This window comes from Lepisma saccharinum, chromosome 1 (genome assembly GCF_977018435.1).
Source record: "Lepisma saccharinum chromosome 1, izLepSacc3.1, whole genome shotgun sequence".
Lineage (NCBI taxonomy): Eukaryota > Metazoa > Arthropoda > Insecta > Zygentoma > Lepismatidae > Lepisma > Lepisma saccharinum.
The window spans coordinates 105,547,529-105,563,714 of NC_139229.1; the positions used below are offsets into that span (position 1 = coordinate 105,547,529).

The 16,186-nt window shown below is 35.3% G+C and overlaps 1 protein-coding gene across 10 annotated transcripts in view; it reads left to right on the forward strand.

The window, feature by feature from the left end:
- Positions 1 to 11,800, forward strand: part of alpha-Cat (catenin alpha) — a 69,911-nt gene extending 58,111 nt beyond the window's left edge. For 3 of the 10 annotated variants that reach the window (XM_083135886.1, XM_083135904.1, XM_083135895.1), the window contains exon 19: positions 7,474 to 11,796. In XM_083135886.1, the coding sequence (XP_082992012.1) occupies positions 7,474 to 7,638 (165 nt within the window). In that variant the 3' untranslated portion in view covers positions 7,639 to 11,796. Of the gene's footprint in view, positions 1 to 7,473 lie in introns of all 10 variants that reach the window. The other 7 variants (XM_083135857.1, XM_083135913.1, XM_083135931.1 and 4 more) reach the window with 4 other exon arrangements.
- The last annotated feature ends 4,386 nt before the right edge of the window (positions 11,801 to 16,186 follow it).

Genomic DNA, 16,186 nt, shown 5'->3' on the forward strand with positions numbered 1-16,186 from the left:
GTAATAATTAAAGACTGAGAGACACTGTGTGTGATAGTAGCAATGTACAGGAGAAAAACTATGGAAGTAGTGAATGTCAATTTTAAATATATGTGTGCAGGGGTAGAAAAATACAGGTGGCCATGGTGCCTGAACTTTTAAATTCAATTCCAAAAGAATTTTTAATTCACTGTTAAGTAGTTCACGTTTCATTTTTCTGTGAAGTTTTTGTTCGCAGTCTATTTCCCCACCTGTCTGGTAGCTTACATCATGCATGTACTGGTATGTACAGTACATGCCTGACAATGATACCAGACAGGTAGAAAAATGAAACGTGAACTACTTAACAGTGAATTACCTCTCCCCGCGTAATCGCCAAACAGATTTAATTTAATGTTGAGAATTTTAACATTTCGAGTTCTTATGGAAATTTCCATTAAACTAACTAACTCTCTAGCCTTCTTAAACCTCAAGCTTCATGGCTGCAGCAACACAGGCCTTCCATCTGTCCCTATCCTAGGCAAGATCTATATACCCTTTCCCATCCCTACGGATTTCCTTTAGGTCCATCTCAGCGTTATCCCTCCATCTTCGTCTTGGCCTTCCTACAGGTCTTTAACCATCAGGTTTCCCAACAAGAATCCTGTAAACCCTTCTTTCCTCTCCCATTCGTGCCACATGGCCTGCCCACCTCAGTCTTCTTGATTTAATCATTCTAATAATATCTGGACATGAATACAAATTATGTAGTTCTAAATTATGTAACCTCCTCCACTCACCTGTCTCCTCATCCCTTTTTAGGTCCAAATATTTTCCTAAGGATCTTATTTTCAAATACTCTCAATATATATTCCGCTTTCAATGTAAGGGACCAAGTTTCGCATCCATATAATAGTACAAGCAAAATTACTGTTTTGTATATTGAAACAAGACGACAAAAGTTTATGAAGAGAAAAGTAACATGCATTTCCTGATTTAAGCCTGCTTTTTATTTCCTCTTTAATATATTTTTAATTTGTTAGTATTACTCCTAAGTACTTGAATTTGGAAACTGGTTTAAACAAGTTGTTATCAATAATTAGATTTTGATTATTACCTAACACTTGGTTTCGATCTGTAAGCATATATTTCGTTTTCTCTTTAACTTCCAAACTTATCTTTTTAGCTGCTTTGAAAAATATTTTAGCATTATTCTTAATTGTATTTATATCATTCCCTAATAAGTCTAAATCATCTGCATATGCTAACAGTTGAGTCACACCGTTTAATTTTAGTCCTCCGTTAGTTTCTTTTATCTTCCTAACTGCATATTCTAAGGCAAAATTAAAGAGCAATGGAGATAATGCATCTTCTTGTTTTAACCCATCATGAATTGTAAATTTGTCAGACATATTAATATCCACAAGAATTTTACTTTTACCATATTAACAAGCTTCTTAGGTATTCCAAACTCGACTAATATATTATATAATTTATCTCTTTTGACTGAATCATATGCTTTTTTAAAATCAATGAATAGCTGATAGACGTTTTGATTATATTCCCAGTTTTTCTCAAGAAATTTCCATTACTTTTTTTTTTAAGTAACAAGTACAGTATGTGTTTCTTAATGTTTATGTGCTTTCTGTGTCACGTGCCTGATTAAAAGAGAATAATAAATATGCCACTATCGAATTTTAAAATTTGCAGCAATATAAAAGTCTACCATCTATTAGAATGTGTTGCATAGTTAGTTATTTATGCTGTTACAGGATGCGCTGTCTTTAGGAAGGCCACCCTGGTGCAAATTAAATACTTTTAATTCAATCTTGTATTAATTAATAAATGTTTTAAGATCACATTTCATAGCTTCTCTTAGTTGGATTCATGGCTTTCTTAGCCTATATTAGCAAAAGTAAAAAATGTTTGCTCCTGAGGAAAAGGGGCTGGTGCCTGAATTATTTTTATTGTTGTCTACCCCCTGTATATGTTAGTTGTAGAGATATATGTGTCATATCCTCTTTTCCTTCCGTCTCATTTCGACTTACTCCTAACCTCAGGTAGTTTGAAGAGGTAGGTTAACATTTCCTTTTGTGTGACGCACACAGGTGTGGCAGCTGGAAATAACGTGGAGTGTGATTTTGTTTGCTTCACTCATATTTGGCAGTGGCTTTTTATGTGTGTGTGGTAATTTTTTTTTCTTATAGCTTTTTTTGTAGTATAGAAGACAATATGCATTTCATTTATATAGGTTATACGGCGACTTTGTGACAGATTTTTCGTTATTTATTCATTTCGTACATTTATCAGTTTTTTTGAAATTACTAGGGCTTAGGCAGTACAGATGCTGGTGTATGTACTGATACCAGCTCATAGTTTTCTAGTGTTGTGGTCTTTCATGGATTTGACATAAATGCCATTCAACACTTTCACGTGTCTAATTATCGTGGAAATTATACAAAATTCAGTATCCATTAATTTTTCACCAATGTGGTGTGAGAAACTTAATTTTATGATTTGCAAGCATTGGTATATCATTATCAGTGATAATCTGCAGTAGTCTGGGTTCAAAGTGGTGTGGACTCAGCTCTAGTAATTACTGCACAGGTTTTATTTATGTAAAACATACTTTGAATGAGAGGACTACTGATGACTTTATAGCATGCATATATGTAAACTGTTTAAAATCATAATCTTGCTTGTGTAACTAACCAGTCCAAGCCTGTGCTCAACATTAATCCTGTGTGCTTGAATTCCTATTGTGCAATGGAATTTTTTCAAGCTATTACACGTATTGTGATAATCAGAAGAACCGTAACTAATGGAATTATGAAAAACTAATATAAGCAATTCTTTTATTATTTTATTGGTATTTAAGGCACATATTTGAAAAGTACAGGGTCTGGCAACTAAACTTGATGGTTTTTAATTACAAATCAAAACAAAACTTTTTCATGCAAACAAGTCAATTTAATACATGTTGCTCTACTTCTCAAAGCATTTTAGGAAAATATCATAGGAGGCAGTTTCGTGCAATTTCTTGACAAGGGCAGTTCATTTTTTGAATGATTCCTCAAAACCGACACGAACTCATTTGATGTTCTCGGGAGTGCGAACCATACAATGTCCACTAGTGTTCTTTTCATTGCTGATGCCGTCTTCTTGAAGTTCCATACCCACAGTAAAATGGTATTCCAACTGGGAACATGCAGATTATGGTGAATGTCATTACCTCGAGCAACTTCCGTTCAGTGTTAATTTAAAAACAAGTCAGATTCAGTTGCCACCTCACAGGTGGGCTATTCAAAAAAACAAACTGTACTTTTCAAGAAATTGCATGAAACTGCCACTCATGCTATTTTCCTAAAATGCTTCGAGATGTAGTACAACATGCATCAAATGACTTTGTTGCATCAAAGTATTTTGTTTCGATTTGTAATTAAAAACCGTCAGGTTCAGTTGCCGGACCCTGTATTAATGAGTGTGGTAGGAACTAAACGTATATAAACATGGAGTTTTGGTGCAGATTTGGTGTGCTCTATTTCCATACTTGGGAAGAGAAACAATGAATTATGGGTATGACAGCATGCATCTTTGTATGATGAATTAATGGTGGTGCCTACCACAGTTTATTTGGATTTACATGATGCTTGGGTTGTGGTTACAGGTTTTTATTTTGTACATGTGTTTTAATTTTTGGGGTGCTCTGTGCCATGAAGTTCTGCATGCTTTGCTAAAATGAATGTAGTACTGTTGGTTTACCTTTTCTTATTTCAGTATAGGAGGTAAATGAATCTGGTTTTGAGCGCAGCGAGCCCTCTTACTTTTATTTTCCAATCACTTCAACACATGCTATACTTTACAGCGTAAATCTGGTACATTAGTTTTATTTTAAGCATGATCTGTGGCATGAGCTAACGGAGTTCATGATTCTAACGAACTATGTTGGAGAGAATTAACAATTGTGTGGTAACCTGATTTGTAGTGATTGTCTAACTACAGACGGGCCTTGATTTTTTTGTGTGTATATATCACTGGCATGTATGTATGTGTACAAACATACTTTTCTTTTCATGTGAATCTCATTCATGACTATGTGACTGATAAACAATATCAGAGAGAGAATGGTACAGGCCAGTTAAGATGCTTACATTCAAATACTTTCCAACAACATTTACAGAATATGTTTTCTTGCTTATTTGGGGAATAAAATTAGTGCTGATTTCATGGTAACTCCTCTCCTCAATCATATGTGGATGCTGAAGTTAGGTCAAAGATTGTCTACATTAGACACCAGAGTACAAAATCATCTAATGTTCATTCGAAAAATCAAGGTTCATTAAATGATGTTGTTTTGCATGATGCACGAGTTTTTTTGTTTTTTTTTACAGTGTTCAGCCAAAAAATGGCTGAGCATTGAATATTATGTGTAATGATGTATGTGCTATTTGTTATATGTTAATTTTTACATTAGTATATTGCACAGCATCACCATACTACTTAATTTGTGGATGTGTCATGTATGTGGAAACCTAACAGTCTGGAAGGAAAGTTGCTGTGTGTAAGTTTATCACTGGGCGTGCTGTAGTAAGCGGTGAACTGAGAAGTGTTATCTGTTTTGTTAAAAGCACCAGAACCCCCTTCATGTGAGATAGTGTAGCTGTTATGTGGTTTGCTTTGAAATTTAGTTCTAAAGCTTATTGGTAGAGATGAGTAACACAATACCTATAGTTTGTATACATGTATTAATGATTATCCTGTGAATGTTGTTATGAGGCACTTAAAAGAAAATCTAGTGTAGGGCAGAGAAATGAAAGCCATTGGCTTACATTGTTGTTCAGGTAGGAATTAGGTAAAGGTTAAATGAATAGCCAGGAAATCAGAGGAGGAAAGAGTAAAATAACATACTCATTGACAAAAAAAATTAAGCACCCAGAAGGAAAGGTCCAATTTGAACGTCGTTTCGTACATGTGTGTACCTTCGATATGTATGTAAATGATTAGAGTTGCAATGATTTGTAACATCTAGAGCGGCCACCAGAGTGCATTAGTTGTGCCACCGCGTGGTAGTGTTATCAGGCCTGATAGCATTCATAAGGCGTGTGTGGAGCATCAGACAGTCAGTCAACACCATGAGAGAAGGTGATAACACAGAGAATGCCTCGTAGATGCATCAGACAGCATTACCAGCACTTGAAAAAGTTCAAAAGGGGGTATGACTTTCAGATCACCTCTGGTAGTGGTTCTGGGGATTCTGACGGTACAGCACTACGTCACGGACATCCTGGTACAGTCTTTGAACACGACAACGCTAATCCGCACACGGTACATGTGTCTATGGACTGCCTGCATCATGTTAAGGTACTCCCGTGACCAGCAAGATTCCCTGATCTGTCCCCGATAGAACATGTAAGGCATCAGCACAGACGTCAACTCCGACCCAGTGCCGATTTGCAGGATATTGAGGGCCAGTTACAACGGCTGTGGGCTGACTTGCCTCTGGAGAGGATACAAAGGCTCTACGGCTCCATTCCAAATTGAATCGGCACATGTATCAAGGCCCGAGTGGGTGCCACATCTTACTCAGTACGCCTGTAGTACACACTCTGTTGTCCATTTGATCTGATTTTGTAATAATTGCAATACAGTCACATAACCTGTCAACAGGTGCAGTTTCATTTCATTTCCACCACTCCTTCTAGGTGCTTAATTTTTTGTTTATCTTGAGTGTGTAATAAATACATCACTCTTCTATACTCATAATATTGAAGGATGTCGACCATTTCTTCCATTGCTATGCATTATCTGTGGGTCAAAACAAGTCTTCAAATTTCAAATAAAATTAGTTTGTCACTATAAGATGCGTGATATGGTTTTTGGAAATTTTAAGTTCAGTATATTGAGAAATATTCCTTTTTTACATTTTCTAATTATATCACCTTGAAATGTGATTTAGAGCTGTCAAATATGTGAGTGATTTGCACATTTTACGTAAGATGATGTCATCCATAGAAGTGTGTTTTTGTGCCAGATTTAATGATGTTTCCTCCCATTTTCTTCTCCACTGTCCCCTCACTTTGCCCATCATGTTTAGTTACAAACAGGTGTAACAATAACCCAGTGCCCACAGTGTTAGGGAGAACAGACAGGTGAGTATGACCAGCATCTGGAGAACCTTTGCAGGTGACTTTTTTTTCTTTTTTTTTTTTTTTTTTGTAAGGGTTTCTTTTTCCTGTTTTGGACAGCTGTCATCTCTGTGTACTCCAATATTTTATACTCAGGTACAGTACTCTTTCAGAGAGCCCCAGTCACACACTACACCTTCCTCTGGTGATGCTTCTAGACTTGAATCGGTCACCGTTCCAAACATGTTCATATCAAGTTAATCCAAAACAAGTTTAGATTTTGCACCGATAGTAGATTTGATGACCAAATTAGTGAAATTTTATATTTGAGAAAATAGCACACTTACACATTATAACTGAGACACAGCCACCATCTTGGATGAGAGTTGAATTTTGTAGGGGTAGTGTGACGTATCAAAACACAGAAATCCAAATCTGCAATCAGTTTTAGCCTAGATGCCATATTCGCAAATATGCTTTGTTTTACAGGTAACCAAAGATGGCATTAACAAAGGAGTAGCCCATGTAAATCATCTTACAACTAGAGAACACAACCATTGCATGGACACTGCAGTTTTCAACCATGTTTTTCCCACACTCAGCATCTCTCTGGTGCTGTGTTTTGGACTTTTCACAAATGTGAAAGCACAAAGATTGTGTTCTTGACCATAACTGTTTTCAGATGCTCAGTATTTAGCTGTCGGCAACTGTTCCAGTTTCATGCTTCAGAAAATGGTACTGAATCAGTGTAGCAATGGTTGAAAACTGCAACAACCACATGACAACGATGCTCGCCAGATGTGGAATGGTTTTGATGCATTTCTGAGATGTTAATCCATGTTTGTTTACCTATAAGCCAAAGCACATTTGCCACTTGACATCTGATAATTTTAATTTGCTGTGGCACATAAAAATATTGCAGGGGTTTCTGCTGAAATGCAACGTTTTTTGATGTCACACTACTGTCTTCCTAATTAAAAAGAAAACCTGGTAGCCATGTCTCGGTGTGTAAGATAGGGTTGTTTTGGTTGCATTGTCAGCTCCCCCCCCCCCCCCCACTATGGTGGAATGCTCAGATTGTCCAAAACCATCCACATTTCAGAATTACAAGCTTGTCATGATCTTATGAATCAGCCTATAGTATACATTTTTGGCTCTTAATCAGAATTAACAAAAGTTTATCATGTAATTCTGGTGGAGTTGTACCTTTCTGCCAACTTTTATATTTCTTACTGAACTTTCACTGCATTTATGAATGCAGTATTCTAAAATGCTATGAGCAAATATGAAAGTAGTAAAAATGTGCAAATTGAGCTGATTTTTTATGTAGTTTATTATTATTGCTGCCCTATGTGAAGCAAGCTGCTAAGGTGTTTTGTTTTCCCCACAGTCTCCCATTGTTGTTTGGAAGATGAAGGCCCCCGAGAAGAAGCCGCTTGTGCGTCCAGAGAAGCCCGAAGAAGTGAGGGCTAAGGTAAGGAAGGGCTCGCAGAAGAAGATTCAGAATCCAATCAAAGCTCTCAGCGAATTCCAAAGTCCCTCTGAGTCTGTTTAAGTCCATTTAGGCATCCAACCCCATTAGAATTGTATTATAATTTTGAGTAGATCCACATGGGTATTTTTATTCAATGTAGGATGCAAGTTGATCATTTTATTAAGTGTGCTGCATTTTTATAGTTTTTATATAAAGAAACCGTTGTACAGGCTAAAAAAATGTCATAGAATTATGTAAGAATAAGTTATTAATAACATATTGGTTACATGCGTATTTTGAAAGTAGACGAAATTTAATACTTTTAACATACTTAAGTTATTAATGACGAACATAAATGTTGAATATTTCTTTGATTAAAAATGATTGGTCAAAATGGTTAATATACAGGTCTCGTCGTCTTGTAAAATATGAATGAAAAGTGTCCTAAATATAAAATAGATAACATAATAAGAGTGTATGTGAGTGATTGTGTATTCGTGTATTGAAAGTGAGACAGTTAGAGCAAACTGTATTTTATGATCCAAATGATGTTTTACAATAGACTACTTGATTTTTGGTAATTTTTTTTGTTTTTTAAAATTTTATAAATAGAAGGGTCCAAAAGAAATTGATATAGTTCTATACTAGCATTTGGACTTAAATTATATAAAAACATCTAAATATATGTTTTTCTTGTATCTTGTCAAAGATAACACACAAATTTTGTATGTAGAGATGCCAGTTATTCCCTTAGATTCTTCTAAAAAGGGATTTTAAAATAGCAATGAAAAATGCAAAACTCAGTTGATTGTGTGGCAGATTATACTTGATATGGTTTGAACAAAATAAAATAATAAAGAATTTGCAGCATAGCTCAAGTAGCTTGCATAAAAATAAACTTATTGAAGACCATTATTCAAGTTATTCATGTCTCTTTGCAAGTGATAAATGTAATTTTATCCTTGTTGCGTGTATTGTTCTTGATCAAGTTTTTAATTTTTATTTTCGTAATGGAGTACAGATGCTTATATGTTAATATCTGTGTGTTGTGCTTAGTATTGGTCTATGAATTCAAAGTGGCATCAAGTAATATTTTTCAATTATATTGATTTGTTAGTATTGTTACTAACATCCTACAATCAACTTCGAGGGAACATCAAGTTGATCATTTTTATTAATGTAGTTATATGTTATTGCATAATATAATTTTAAGCACAAAAATGATTGATATCTGTACCCAACAATCCCAGTTTCTGCTGGGCAGAAACAGGCACATTTAAGGTTTGATTCTTAGGCATGACAGAATATGAAAAATAGAATTAATTTCTGCCTATTTACAGGCAAATACTTAAGATATTATCTCTGTTGTGCTTATGTATGCAGTTCACTTTGTCTTTATGTTTACTCCCCACAACAAGGCTAAAAAATACACAAAAAAATCCTAATTCACATTGTTCTGGAGAAAGGTAGGGGAAGATACCTGAAATTCTACACTCTGAGGGCACTACATCTGCAAATGACGTGGCATGTTCCATTGCTAATTCGTTAAAGGAATTTTTTGTTGGGAGATGGGTACTGGTTTCTCTGAACACAATTGGCTAAACATTGCCAGATGCAATTTTGGTAAATGGCAAAAGTACTTTACTGTGATCATTGTGGGAAATATTGCTTTGTTTGTACTTTCAACCTCGCTTCATATTATGCTTCGGAGGGAGAGATGCAGTTTGGTTAAGGCAGTCAGAGCAAGGTGCTGATTCTATCAGCTACACTTTTACCAAGGATATGTGGAGCGCTATGAAAACACATCCTACATACCTTCATGACATGTTTTACAGTATCTGTATTTGTTTAAAAGAAAGCAAAACCTGCCACAAATCTTCATGGAATTTCATGAAGTAATTTGAATGGACCATTTGCAACCATTCATTTCTTTAACTTTAGTAATTTGTGGATATTTCATACTAGGATTTTTTTTTTATCTACTGCTTCTTTATTAAAAGTCAAATGTAGGAATTGTAGGCCTGGCTCTTATAAATACTGTAGCTATTTAAATATATTAGAAAATTTCTCCAATTAGATTGAAGGTTCAGGACCTCTTGCATGTGAAGCAAGAGTTAAGCCACTGGACTTGAGTGAAAAGTCACAAATATACAAAAGTTTGTATTATTTTTTCACTGTGGTGTATTTCTTTAATATTATCGTTTCCCCTCATTCCTTGACTTTGGTTGTACACTCATTTTGAGAAAAGTGACACATTCTTCAATTCTCCAACCTTACAAAATGTGCCATTTTATGTGAATAGGAGTGTACCTTTGTAAGAAATTGAATGCATATAGAAGGAATGATATGAAGACCAACTGAAGTCCTGCAAATATGATCCAGCTTCTTGGATTTCTGAATGCCTGCAGCCAATGTAAGAACAGTTTCAATATACACATGAACCATGCTAACATATCAGAGTAACTGTTACACGATTTCACTGACCACGGTCACCATCTACATCAGAACTTGTAGTAGTCTGTACAATCCACAAACATGATCACGTGCATGTTTAGAAGACAAGGATCCCCCCCCCCCCCTTGCTGAAGCCGCTGGCAGCATAATTGTTATCTTTATATGATGATACAAATTTTACATCGTGATTGATTTTCGGTACTACTAGTCCTTGATGTTCCCTCACAAATTCAGAACAACACTCTTCTAGTGGATTTTTGGTGCAAACCATTTTAGTGACTTTTTATATTGCAAAATATGAGAAAAAATATTTATATTTTCATTCAAAGATAACTTAATTGTAATTTGTGAACATATAACTGCAAATGTCAAAATTGTTGCAGCTATGCATGCAAAAACTCACTTTGGCTTGTCACAGCAAGTGTAAATTTTATGCTGTTCTTTTGTCTTGAAATCTAATATTGTATTTCAAGAGCCAAGGTGTGGAGATTAATTATCATTTATCAACAGTAATCTGTAGGAAACTAAGATACTATCTGTACAGATGTGCTGTCACTAGGAAACAAATCACGATTCAATTACTTTGAAAGTAAATTAACTGTGTATGAAGAATTTTTATTTAAATTACATTTGTAATTCTCGGTCTTGGTTCTGTGATGTTCAGAAAAATCTCCATTCTTCTTTGCATTAAACTTTTAAATTACATAATCTTGAAATGAAAATACTGACATTCAAATTTTAGCTGTTTAACTACAACAGTATTAAATATGACAATGTGTATAGTTCAGTGAACAATGTTTTGTTTTTAAATTACATATTATAACTTAAAAATGTATTATTAATCTTGTAGTTGAAGTAATCATTTCAAGTAACTGAACTGTACATAATTGAGTATTTTTTTAAACCAAAGTTTTAGTTTTATGGTGGCAGAAAGTAGCATATCAGTTTTTTTTTTTAATTTCCTTAAAAATGTATTGTACATCGAGAGTAGTTTTCAGTATTCTTAATTTACATGTAATAGTAAAATTGTGAAGCTTCAGGTTCTATTGTGGCCACTATTGTAGTAAATTAACTAAATGTTGCAGCATTTTTAGATTTCTGCATTCATTTATTGGTGTAAAATCTTTCCCTGGCATTGTAACCACAAAAGTTACATAGGAATAGACAATTGTGGCTTCTTCCCTCTTACCTTTGACTGGGTGCTGCTGCCTTTTGTTTTAATTTCATATATTGTAACATTTATTAACTGTTCAAAATTGTGCGATTTTGAAATACTTGTATAATTTGCAGTTCTGCAAGTTTTGTACAAAGTGCCTGTATACCTCCAGTTGTGAGAAAGTAAGGAATAAATTTTTTACTCCTGTCATGGAATATGTTTTCCTGATGTATTAATATTGAAGAATTATTTGCATTTATGTACATTGAATAACCTGTACTTTTATTTGATATACACTGTACTAAAGTTTTTAGACTAGCACCACTGTAACAAGGTAAACGCTGCCATCTGACCTTTGGTACATACATTACTTAGTGTCATGTGTGGTGAGTGTGCAGTGAAATCAATGTCAGTTTCAGTGTAATATTGAGCGAGTTACAGCTTTTTAATTAAATTTTAAATTTTGTAGCCTTGTCATGGATTTGAAAACAACAGAGTAGCCATTAAGTGTTGTGTAAAACCCCTTCAGAAACACCGAGACTATGCAAATGCACCAAACTTGAGCTCTCTGCGACCATCTGTTCGGAAGTTACAAGCAATGAAAAAAAAAATTGGCAATTGGTGTTTAGACCAAACCCCCCTCCCCTTCAACTTCTATCCACCAAATTTGGTATACATAATCTACATCAACAAAATCGACAAGAGTACTCAATGGGGAGATTTTTCGATTTATTTTTGCCCTCTCTCTCACTGTTTGATATATTCACAATTTTAGGTTTTTCTACACTGGACTTGGAAAATTTTCAGAGGTGGTAAATTTGGTTCCATGACTACCTATACCAATTTTGGTAGGGGAGGACACAGGACATTGAGATGATGCAAAATAATAATAATAATAATTTTGGCAATTGGCCCACCTCAGGACCACCAAATTCCGTACTCTTACTTTACATCGTCAAAGTCAACAGGGAGGGGGGAGGGGGCATTTTTCGAGTTATTTTCGCGATATCTCTTAGTTTCCGACATACGTCCACTTTGTCACCATTTTTATGATTTTCGGAAATTTTTTTTGTAAGGGTCACAGAATTTTTGATAGGCGACAACAAAGCCATCTATGAGCAAAACATTGAAACTCTGATGTTGGAATTGTCTGTCAACTTTTTTCAGTACGTAGACTTTTTTTTTTTTTATTTTCTCAAATGTTAGGTGACTTGCAACGACGAAGGCCTTCTAGCAACACGAACTTAACTTATGCCAGCATATTTCACTAAAATATGTCATTAAGGAACCGCCATCTCCTTGTGGTAAATTTGGTTATGGCCAATTTGAAAATTGAGCCAAAAATAACAATGGAGATGTCAATTAAAAGTTCGGAAATGACAACAGTTAGAGGTTTCCCCAATCTAGTTAGCTAGGTTAGTTGAAATTTCCAAGGCATATTTTGCATTTTTTAAAATATAAACAAATAAATAAATACATTTTCTCAATAAATGTTAGAAATTGAAATGTCTCGACCAGACGAGTTGTCCCCGAGAAATTCTATATAAATAACATACCTGAAAATTCTATCGTATTTGCGGCCATAGTCCTTTAACTTGTTTTAAAGCTATATTCAACAAATTATTTCAAGTTTAAAGTGTCTTTTTAGAAGGTGTTTCCTAGTGATTTCGACCACATTGAATTTTTTACATGATCAGATTTTACTTGTCCCCAAGAAATTCTCAATAAATAACATACCTAAAAATTCTATCGTTTTTTACTTGACTTTTATATTCTCTTTGATTTGTGTGAAAGTGTATTTAAAAAAATGGCATCCACCAGTTTCACTTGTAAAAATGCTAAAACCAAATGCGTTACTTGTGAGAACCTAATCTCAAGAAACAATTTATCAGTACATAGAGCAAGGTGTAGTGAAACAGGTTCAAGAATAAATCGTTTGTTACCTTCTAAGCCCTGTCCACAATGCGGAAAGATAATTAGCATTCCTAATCTAAATAAGCATCTGAAAATTTGCAAACCATCGACCGGACAAGTTAAACAAATTAAGTTATCAAATGAATGTAAACCAAGTAGGTCTGCATTTAACGGCCAGCTGAAAGATTACCCTTTTACGTCGGAACCAGGCTGTGACATTCCTAGTTTCCTGAGTGAAATAAAAACATATATAATAAATATTCTGAAAGATAAACTGCAAAACAATTCCATTAAAGTAGTATATGTTGATCCATTTTCTGAATACGAGAAACACGATGGCACAACAAATATTTTTAATCACAGAACAAAAAACCAGGTTCTTCATTTGGCAGATATCGATAATTTGGACAACTTCTATTTAATTTTTCCAACGAACTTGTTAAGCAACACGATGATTTCGAGGCTAAGGGATCAGGATGGTCCTTATATGGGAGTCCTCGCAAATTAATTGTTTTTGTAAACCAATTCGCACCTTTTTCCGCTTCCAGCTATGTGCCCCTTCCACTAGATATTCAAAATAAGAAAGCTGTGTTGAATATCCAAAATAATGATGCAAAGTGCTTTCTTTGGTGTGTCTTGGCAGCTCTGCATCAGGTTCATCGGTCAAATCATCCAGAGCGGGTTAGTCATTACACACAATGTGTTGATGAGATTGAATATGCTATGGTGGGTATCGAGTATCCAGTTGCTCTTAAAAATATATCAAAATTAAGAGTCACGTACAGAAGATTCAGAAGGAAAACGCTTAACCATAAATGTGTATGGTTACACATCAGATAAACATGTCGTACATTCCGTCAGAATAAGCAATATTGATGACGATTATGCTCGTGCAATAAATCTTCTTCTCATTTCCAACAAGGATGTTCATCACTACTGTCTTATTTGTTCACTTTCATGCTTGGTCAGAAGTCAAACAAGTAAGTACAAAAGTCATATCAAGGTTTGTCCAAGATGTTTAACCACGTTCAACGATCGTGTTCATTGCAACTACGTTAATTAGGGGAAAGGCAGGTAATCATGGCCAGTTGGGAATCGCAGTCACCCTGATTTCTCAGATGGAAAGGACAGTGGAGACTCCCAACTAGTGCTGCTATCTACTCGAGGGATTGGAGAAACACCCTCGCCATTGGTTCAGTTGTGTATATGAATGCTCGACGCAGAGGATTTTCGTTTGCAAGTGTTTTTCTTGTAAACTTTGGACATCACATTGACAACAGTAAGTATACCTTATTATTATTACTTTGTTCTAATTATTTTAGGTGTCAATACATACTAAGTGCTCTATGATGTGGAGGTATTAGTTTGAAAAAATATTAATAGTTGTCATGACCTCGATTTTTGTTTTCTAATGGCGTCAGTGCAGGGAATCCCAGTCACACTGACCGGCATTCCTTGCATGTGACCGTAATTCCCTGCAACAACCAGAAAGTGTAATGTTTGGTATGATGGCTGTAGGCTAGTGTCTACTGTTTTTAGCTGGTTTGACCAAATATTTAGGAATAATGTAAAACACTGTGTATACATTTTCGTTTCAAGAAAATTAATTTTCAAAATATTCAATTTTTATTAACACAGGCAATGCCTTCAAGTAGGCCTATGAAAAATCAAAATTATTTTTTTTTTCCGAAAATCATGTTCACTCCCCTTAGTTATTGAAAATAGGATAATTCTGTAGGTTAGAATTTAACCACAATATACAAAGGGTGTTCAATAAGTTTTGCACAGATGGTTATAATTAGAGCCCGGAAATTCAGGCATTTATTTTCGTTAAAATAGGCAGGCAAAAAGGCATTTATAATGTGGAAAATAGGCACTAAAATGGGAAAAAAGGCAAAATAAACTGAAAAAGGCACATTTGAAAGTTACTTACTTTTATCTATAATTTCTGGCAAAATGTTAATGAAGCATACATAAAACAAGCAAATGTAGCTGGACTCATTTCGATAACAGCATTTTCACCTTTTAGAATATCACAAATTGTTTTCAATTGTTTCAAGTCATCATTTGCACTCACTACCCATTTGCACTTTTCCACAACAGCTGACCCCTTTTCTCCTGACACTTCCATCATCTGCTGCATAGATTCCTCGAAGATTTTCATGGATGCTACAAGAGTCTCACCTCTTTTTTCTAGCTTTGTAATTGTCTCTGGCAATTCACCATAATGTGCAAAAATAAACAACAGTTCATTCTTCAGTTCTGAATAGCATAGGAGTTTTTTCACTTCACGAATTGAAGCCGCTTCATTTTCTGGAAGAGCATCGATCACCTCACTGATTTTTTCAAGGTTGTTAGCATAATATATAGCTGCTGATATCCAGGTTCTCCATCTTGTCAAGACTGGTTGCGGAGGTAAACTAAGCTCAGGTGCAACTTCCTGAAATGTTCAGGTTCGAGAGGGAGATTTCAGAAATATCTTCTTTGTGTTCGAAATCAACCTGTCCACTTCTGGGTGCAACACTAACTTTTTCGGCGAATCTGTGCATTGCGTGGGCTACACATGTGATATGAAGCATGTTCGGGAAGAGAATTTTCAATGCTATGGCAGCCTTCTTTATATAGGGAGCTGCATCACTGATAAAAAGTAACATGTCATCATGATGTACACCATCTGGCCAGAGCAGAAGTAGGGAATTTGAGAATAACTGAGCTATTGACGAACCATTGGCTCTCTCTAGTAGTTCTGACGTGAGAAGAAATGACTAGGATTCTCCGCATGTTGGTTCCATAGTTCATATGATGACGTTGGCTATTCAGCATCCCATAGCGTCAGTACTTTCATCTGTTTAAATCCAAACCTTCTTTCCACCAACTTCAGCACGAATTCTTTGCAGAGCTTCTTCGTAGCAGATGCTTAAATATGTTTTCCGCAGCATAGATTCCGACGGCACCGTTTCTTTAGTGTATTTCTCCAGGAATTTCCTCAGTGACTTGTTTTCCACTTTCCAGAAAGGTATCCCTGCTTCCATGAAAGCTTTGCACAGTTCAAGAGAAAACTGAGATTGCCTGTTGCATGAAGTGCCCACTGTTGAAATTAGAGAT